Here is an 8,954-nt window from a genome sequence, read left to right as displayed (position 1 = left end):
TGATCAAATATGCTGATTAAAAATGTCTTATCAATGTTGATAAACAGTTGTGCTGCTAAATATTGTGGAAAACGCAATACATTTTTTAAGGATTCTCCATGTTGCACTCCCAGGTCTCTCTCTGGTTTGATGCTGTAAGGCGTGTCTGGCTGCCCTCCATGTGATACTGATGAGGGAGGGCTCCTAAAAGTGAACCTATAGACCCGTTTCAACAATTTCCAAAGCAGACAACCCTCGGGACGGACTACAGGGCGCATTTACACGGGCTGTTGGATACCTACTTCCTTTTGAACTCTCGTTATTTGACTACGAGTGGAGAAACAGCGACGTTATTCATCATGGGAGCGACACCATCCGTGCAGCGGGACGCGAAGAGCCCTGAAGATGCGCCAGAGGACATCAGCGCGGAGCTCAGCGACACTCAGGATGGAGGAGACGGCAAGGTAACACTACGGTTGAAAAGTAATATTGTCGCTCTGAGATGACGTTTTGGATGTGTGTGGGGATAAAAGAGGAGTAAAACACTCAACATGCTCCCCTAAGTATCCCCGTTCGGGACCCCTTGAATCAGATGTGTGGCGCAGTTATTGAGCTTTGCTTAATGTAAACACCTGATACCTCCTGACAGCTGTGACTGCGCTGTGCGCTTTTGTGATTCGCCTTAGCAGGTATTCGAGAAAACGTTGAAACGTGTTTGCTTATGTATTCTTAGAGCTTTTCTTTAAGTTTAATGAGTAGATTTGCAGTAATGCAGTATTGAGGCTGTCAGATTGACTCCTTGCTGTTATAACAGCAGAGGTGCGACACGTTTTTTTGGTTCAGACAACAACATGGGATGTCGTCAAGGAAAAGAAAATTGAGATATGACTGCATTTCTATCCCGTTCCCAATTCCCTATGATGAAGGTGCATGTTCTCAATATTTATAACTAGATATATCCTCCTGGGTGGGCTCTTTGGTGTTTGAATATGTTTGTTTGCTTGACATCATACTAGAATTATCATTCAAGTAGTTCTGCTTCTGAGTACATGATTATATCATTCAAAAGCAGCAGTGCTTTCATACTGAATATTAACATGAGGCTGCAATTAATCAAAGTCATGTTCATATTTAATATCACAACACAACCACAAGTGCGATAGTACTTTTAATCAGGAGTTCTAAACAGAGTTTGTTGAGAATATAGAGTAAAAATTTGGCCAGTAGGTTATAGCTTTTCATATAATTATTCTGTGCATTTTTGAATGCTTTGTCAGTTGCTAAGCAGCAAATGGACTGGAACAGGTTGTGAGTGAAGCAACAGAAATTCCCCTTCTTTCTCAAAGTATTCTGTAATCACTCTGTTTAAAATCCACTCCAGGTTTTCCATTTTCTTCCCACTGATGATAAAAACCCCACTCTTAGAGTGATTCTGGAGCCAAAAAAAAACAAAAAACATTGTGCTCCAACAAAACACTCCATTTACAATTCATAACTATTTTAGGTTGACTAATTGATGGCTGATTTGCATGAATTCGTGCAATATAACGATGGTTATAATATGCCCCGCTGATGGTTAGGTTTAGGCATGGACCTTCATGCCAACTTTTTATTTATTTTTGTAAAAATTGTGTTTTTATACAAATCAAATTGTACATATTAGTCGCCACCTCATAAAATTGCTATGTCATCATGAGCTTGGGTTGGCTCCAACCAATCTGGGACTTTTTCACTCTTGCGTGATCCCTTACTTAATTTAGAGACACAAATTTGCACTATGCTGTTATTTCTTGACGTGCCAAATCACGGGGTGCATAACTTACACCTTGCCGTTATATTGCTTCAAAGAGCTATGTATCAAAATGACGGGATAAGGTAGCAAGCAGAAGCCATGCAGAAAACTCAGGGGTTTACCAAGAATCAGAGGATGATTTTTGATGGAATATAGTAAAATTGACAATCTTATATTATTATGATGTATTATACAGTTATGTTATTTCAAGAGTTGCTTGAGTGAGTCTTAAAAGGAATGGTTCACTTACATATGAATACTCCCCTCATGTCTTTCCAAGCCCAAGACTTACTTTCTTCTTTAGAACACAAAGAAATATATTTTGAAGAATGCTGGCAACCAATTAGCTTTGTTTACCATTGACGAAAAAAGAAAGTCATACAGGTTTGGAACGAGGCATGAGGGTAAGTAAATGATAACAGAATTTACATTTTTGGAAGAGCTATCCCTTTACGTTGCATGGGTTATCTCCTGAATGTTATTTTGGCCACATGGACAAAAGCACCCAATTTACTTTGTCCACTCTGTAATCTACAACTATACCAGTAATTTAACTTTTTAATATTTTTTCATAAATCCTATGACAATTTCATCTGATGTTAAAAGTCAAATCCTATATTTATTAAATGTATTATTTAAAAAGTGCTTTAAATTAAACCATAAAGAACATGATTGACAAAGCCATTACAGAGATGATCCCAGTGTATTAATTTTACATATTTGGAAGTGGAAAGCATATTCACTGTAGATGTACTTGTATATCTACCAGATTCAGTCTGGAGCTGAGATGTTAACTTTTGTAGGTTGTTCATTTATTAATTTTTTGCCAAAGAGATCAGCTCAACAACAGTGTTAATTATGAAACTTTACCCGAGAGACCACAGCTTGTTTTAGGAGAGTAATGTGCAGAAATATGATGGGACACATTTTGTTTCGGAAAAGAGTTACAATTCTTTTCAAAGAAGGTACAAACAAGACAATGACCTTGCATTTTGTTTTTCCCAGCATTCCATTCTTCTTCTTCAGCTGTTTAGTTTCTGTGAAGTGCATGATGATTGTCTGACCAGACGAGCTTGTATAGCCTACAATAAAGGCCTTTTTTAACAGGCGAGTCTAAAAGAATAAACATGTAGTTGTTGGAACAAGACACAGATACAAAAAACCCTGTTAACCCCATCCAGTTTTGTGACTTGACTGAATTCTGTGTAAATCTAAATCTAGACTGAAACATGTTGAAACTTGTGTGAGATATAGAATATTCAAAACTCGAGTGCTTGTTATTTATCAGATAAGGGCCCTTGAACAGGTGTGGTCTGGCAAGACGAGAATGTATGTGTGCGTGCACTTTAGCAATACAATTACATGCTGTGTATACAGCATTTGTGTGAGGCGCCCTACTGGAGATGGGGTTGATAAACATCCTCTCTGCCGCGCATAGGAGTTTTAGTAATTTCTCTCTCTCTTTCGTGCACACTCGCACTATCTAAAAATGGGTCAAAACAAAACATAGATGAGGCTGAGCACCAACTCAGACATCCCCTCACATTTGAACATTTCCTCCCCTTGAAATGCCTCCAAATCACTCACTTTGTTAAAAAACCAACAGGGGCTGAACCTCGGCTCTCGACTCTTTTCAGACTGTTTGCTGTGGATTCAATGGCTAAGCCCCAAGACTCAATTGCAAACATAAACTCACAATAATGCCTATGTTTCCCTTACTATGAGAGAGAGACACACTCGGGTCTATTTCCAAACCAACAATGCACTGATTGACAAGTTCATAAACACCCTTTAGTTATCTGGAGTATAGATTCACACTATTCAAAGTCTGAAAAAACTCAAAACCTGTGATAGCTTACATAAACTTGTTTAACTTTATGAAGGATGGTATAAAACCCTTTACATGTCAGAGCGGTAATGAGAGAGGGGTGGTGTGGGAGTGTTTGCAATCAGATAAGAGCCTTATAAAGGTTGGGACCCGAGAAGAGGGGGGAGGAGTTGAGAACGAAGAGAACAGAGGGCCCATTTAGGATGGGCTGGAGGACAGGTCCCGGGGCAGAGGGGTTCTGTGTGCTCATCGGCCCGAAGAAAGAGAACTAGAGAGAGGGAGAGAGAGAGAGTGATGCAGGGAGGGGGACGTGGGTGGAAGGTTGCTGGTTTGAATGGGAACATATCGCGTAGAAAGAGTGAAAGAGAGGGCTCTGCGAGGGAAAACAAGTAGATGGATAATTAGCATGTGCTTTGCTCCTGGGGATGACGAGAACAGTTAAGATAAGAAACAGAGAGAGAGGGATACATTTTTCTTTTTGCAAGTAAAAAGAAATTAGAAAAACTTTGTTCATAAGATAATGAACATGAGATGTCATGCTGATTCTTGTGCAGTCACACTGAATACAGGTAGTGTTGAGAAGTGAGATTCAAATTTTTCACTCATTCAGGTGTACTGTGAGACAGAGCAAAGATTGAACGCACATTGGTAGGTGGCCCAAATATACAGAAATATCTGTGAAACTGTGAAATTCTGTTTTAAGTTCGTCATGGTCCTCATTTCGACTCAACTTATGAAGCTTTTTATGGAACAAAAAACATGCAGACTTTAACACTAATGTTAAATGTGATAGCATTCATTTTATCAAGATTTAAAAATGCTGTAAAATGTTGTTCATTGTTCATGATACCTAATCAACAGTTTTTGACTTTCCATTAATAGTATTCATTGATATCAAATGCTTTTGGTGTAAATGATCACACTGACTTGAGATAAGTGACTGCTGTGCTCAGTGAGTCCTATGGTCAGAGGATCTAGTCCAGGATCAGCAGTTCAGTGAAAATAGGGACTGGAGTCAGAGATTATGTAATGTAGGATGTGATGGAAGTGCATGCAGACATCAGGGAATCAGTAGTTTAATGAGGGTTTGGCAATGGCGGCCTGTCAGGCTCCACCATCCCATTCACACTAATGTACCAAAGTGGGAGTGGGGACTTCCTGAGGTTTGACTGCTGGGATGAATTGGTTAAATGGTTCAATTAGTTGGAGGGGTTGTCTGTTTAGCTGATCTGAAAAAAAGTTGTTTATTATTTTAATAATTACAATTATAAAATGATAAATAATAATAATTTAATAAATTAGTCTTGTGGTTATTACATTTTATAATTTTCGCACCTTAAGGTTAATCATTTAAATGATTAACTCATCTAAATGAGTAAGCCTAGGACCTGCTGACCACTTGGATTGTATACATTCAATGCATTGTCAAATGACAGTTTTGAAATGCAGTAAAGGAAAGGGAAAGTGTATGAAAAGACATTAGTCACTTTAAGGCACTTAAAGTAATTGACTTAGATGAAGAATGCCGATGGAGAGCGAGCTGTCATCAGCTAGAGAGAGGGAAGGTGAAAGAGAAGAAAAAGCAGATGAGTGAAGGGTGGGCTGGGGAAAATCTATTAGGTTATAAAGTCTGGTTTAGAAAAAAAAGATTTTGTTACTTGATTCTTTTTTTTAGTAGTTATAATCTGTTTATGAGGTGTTTAGTGAGTGTTTATAGTTTTTTGTTGGGTAATTACATCAGTTATTAAAGGGACCACCCTGTTTCAGAGCAGGACTTCCTATCCAGAAAAGGAAATTAGAGGAGGCATGAGGCTCATGAAGTTACTTCCCGTTTAAAGATCCAGTTATTCTCCTGATTATTAAGCTATTTTTAAATCATTTAACTAATTTACACATAGAGCTTGTCTGTGTCTTGACAGAGGGACAGGTCCTTCCTCAGGAGCACATGATGGCTGGTGGCAAAAGGGCAGGGATCCAAATAAACACTCTTCTTTTACTAAAGTCGAACTCTGTTGTGGAATTAAAAAAGTAACTGAATCACTTTTATAAATATTTCACGCCCTAAAAACCTAGCTAGAGACATCAATGTAGTCTTGATGTATTATAATTAAATAAATCGATACTTTCATTATAAAGCATTTATACTTTCAGTAACAGTAACAGTAAAGACATTTACAGTGTTACAAAATATTTGTGTCAAATACATGGTTCTTTTTAACTCTGTTCATCAGAGAATTCTGTATCATAAAATTAAAATGTTTAAATAAAAATAAATAAAAAAATTAAAAAGCAGTACAACTGTTTTCAACATTGATAATAATACAGAATGTTTCTTGAGCATCAGACCAACATATTAGATTAATTTCTGAGGCATTATGTGACATTGAAGACTGGATTAATGACTGCTGAAAATTCAGCTTTGCCATCACAGGAATACATTACACTTCAAAATATATGCAAATGGAAAACGGTTATTTTAAATTGTAATAATATTTTACAATATTATTGTTTTTTACAGAATTTTTGATCATATAAAAGCAGCCTTGGTGAGTATAAGAGACCTCTTTCAAAAACAATAAAAATCTTGGTGTGTATTCATTGAATTCTTTGCTAATGTTTTATTTAGTTTGTTGTGTACAGAAAAAGATTCAGTGAACCTTTGAACCAAATTTGTGTTTAGAAATACAAACAGTCTTTTCACTGATTCTGACTCTGCTGGTGCCATCTCAGTTTCCCTCTCTCTTTGACCCTTAATTTGCCTCTCATTGGCGCTCTCTTATTCGAAAGGACCTGTTTACATGGGTCAAAATAGAAGGGTTCTATTTTCACCAGCCAACTCTCACTGTCCTCCTCCATCACATTCACTCTCTTTTTGTTTCCACTCCTCTCCTCCCCTCTCTCCCTCTTTAGAAGTAAAGTTGGCCTCATAAAATGTTAATTAGTGCCGAGTTACATAAAAACACAGTCTTCCAGAATAGAAAGAAAAATAGGCCAATGAGGACAAAGGTAAAAAGAGACTGTTTATAATACATGAGACATCCATTGACATAACTTCTTTAATTAACAATATGGATTCTTTTTTCCTTAGTTTCACTCCTTTTCTCAAATAAATTTTCTCATTTCCATCTTATTTCCTTATCTTCTGAATTACTCTTCACTGACAATGGGCTTGTGCTGATAAAAGTAAAGCGCTCTCCTTGTGGAGATCCCTGACTAAGTGCTTTCATCGGGAGCCAGCATCAATAACGTTTCATTACTGCCCTGCCAGAAAAAGACAATCCCTGTCAACCGTTTACTTTTGTCTGCACTTCACAGCTTAAGAAACCTATTGTGCTGCTGAACAACAACTAAAGGCTCCTAGATGTGCTGGCTTCACAGCTTTTTACAAATGTAGTGGAGACTATCGACTTATATATAGCTCATTTGAAGATAACCATCATCCGGAAGCTTCACTAGGATGGATTCTGGAAGTCTTTTGGATTTGAATGTGAATCCTGAACCACAGGTGACTGAATGCTTTTGAATATATTTTGGCTTTTTTTAAATGACTTATGTGGGTTAAATTATTGGCATCCTCATGCATATTGTTTCCAGTTAAATTAAATCTACGAACAAAGGAAGATGCTATAAAAACTACAGTGTAATGATGTTCTTTTCTCTGGAAACTGGATTGATCTGGCAGATTGTGTTGTCCAGCTGGTCCTGGGCTGTTTGCATGAAGTTTTATTGCTTCGTAATGCTGACTGGTTTTAGATGATGTCATAACTGTTGTTTCTCTGTAAATAGGCAGACACAGCCTCCACATTTTTTACAAGGCTGATTTTTTTTTTTAACTGGGCATAACAGTCATAGATCCTCCATTCTGTGCAGTGATGCATCATTCTGAAATGATGATGTCAACAAAATTGAGCAGAAGCCACAATCAGTGGATGGTCCTGTCATCACAGACCGAAACCACTCCCATTCAAATAAACCCCAAAACAGATGATCTGATATGTTTTTTCCTGAAAAAGAAGAGAATGGCCACTGAGCTTCAGCTGAGATTTTTGCAAAACATTTTGACCTCTTTTATTTCAACAATTTAACTTTGCTTTTACCTCTTGTGAAAAGCATTTCCTAATGAAGATAACAACAATATTGCATCAAATCAAGGATATGAGCATTATACTGCGTATATATCCAGGGCAGGCATATCCATGTAGTCGAGTACATGTGTATTGCGCCATGCAAATGTGTTTAGCAGAGATTTTTGACAGTTGTTTTTATGCCTTACTTGCATAATACCTTTATTGAATCTGGTGCAAAAATACAGACATCATGTGCAAATAAACAATGTTAGATGAGGGCACATTTCAGTCTTTGTGAATTTCCCTTAATGTTTTCCTCGTTTATGAGTGTATTCCGTTTTAACAGTGTGGGTGGGCTTGAGCTGTGCCCCTTAGGGAGATGTAGTAATTAAAGTGTGGATTCCATTTGCCAGGGAGTCATAAGGCTTTGTCAGATTTGTCTTCCTACTCTCCTAACAGCCCTTAAATCTGACCAAAATTCATCTGTCATGACAATCGTGGCAGATGTAAAGGCTTCCTGATAAATCCTTTTATTCACATTAAAGAACAAACTTCTGCTGTGTGAGTTAAGAGTGAATGATATGTGTACCAGCTGTTTGTGGAGTTTTCATCACGATCCCTTAACAACTGATTTCTAATATCTGATGAAATTGATAATACAGGACGTTTGATAGCAGAGTGTAACTGTGCTGGCTGTGACTGAGTAAAATCAATATTAGAAATGGGCTCCATTTAAGTCATGGGGAAGCATTGCTAATGGATAATAACTATGACTCCGTGTTTGTGTGTAAATGGCTCAGACCACCATGATGAAGTGGTTTGTTTAGACAGTGTACTATTTCTTTATGAGAAAAGATCCTTTTGGAGTAGCTGTAGATTTGAGTAATTATTTATTTTGGTATGTAAAACTTTATGTACATAGTCACTTAAAACTGTGTTTACAATGTGCCTTACAGAAGACACATACATAAACGTAAGGAAAAAAATGAAAGAAAAGATTTTGATTAATTGGGGGAAACAACTAATTGAATCAGCTCTTTGGGTCTTGGGACCATAATTCCACATTTAAAGTCCCCATGAAATCAAAATAGACATTTGTTTGGCTTTTAGTGTGAATATGTTAGGTTATCTAAGCTAGTGTGCTCCAAAACAAGGACAAAATTCGCATTTAGAAGATATAAGCATTCAAAACATACAGTCTCTCACTTCCACCAAAATGGATCAATGATTTTTATCAGCTGTGATATAAAGTACACAGGAACACTATTGGCTATTTAAAAAAAAAAAG

The 8,954-nt window shown here is 37.2% G+C and overlaps 1 protein-coding gene across 1 annotated transcript in view; it reads left to right on the top strand.

Moving 5' to 3' along the window:
• The first annotated feature begins 208 nt into the window (after positions 1 to 208).
• LOC107556130 (A-kinase anchor protein 12-like) overlaps positions 209 to 8,954 on the top strand; it is a 33,769-nt gene continuing 25,023 nt past the window's right edge. Inside the window, exon 1 of the mRNA XM_016239166.1 lies at positions 209 to 443. Within this exon, the coding sequence (XP_016094652.1) occupies positions 339 to 443 (105 nt within the window). The 5' untranslated portion in view covers positions 209 to 338. The remainder of the gene's footprint in view (positions 444 to 8,954) is intronic.

The sequence above is a fragment of the Sinocyclocheilus grahami genome, unplaced genomic scaffold, assembly GCF_001515645.1.
Source record: "Sinocyclocheilus grahami isolate Dianchi unplaced genomic scaffold, SAMN03320097.WGS_v1.1 scaffold556.1, whole genome shotgun sequence".
Lineage (NCBI taxonomy): Eukaryota > Metazoa > Chordata > Actinopteri > Cypriniformes > Cyprinidae > Sinocyclocheilus > Sinocyclocheilus grahami.
The sequence above is the reverse complement of the archived record's forward strand: the minus strand, read 5'-3'. Positions and strand labels throughout refer to the sequence as shown.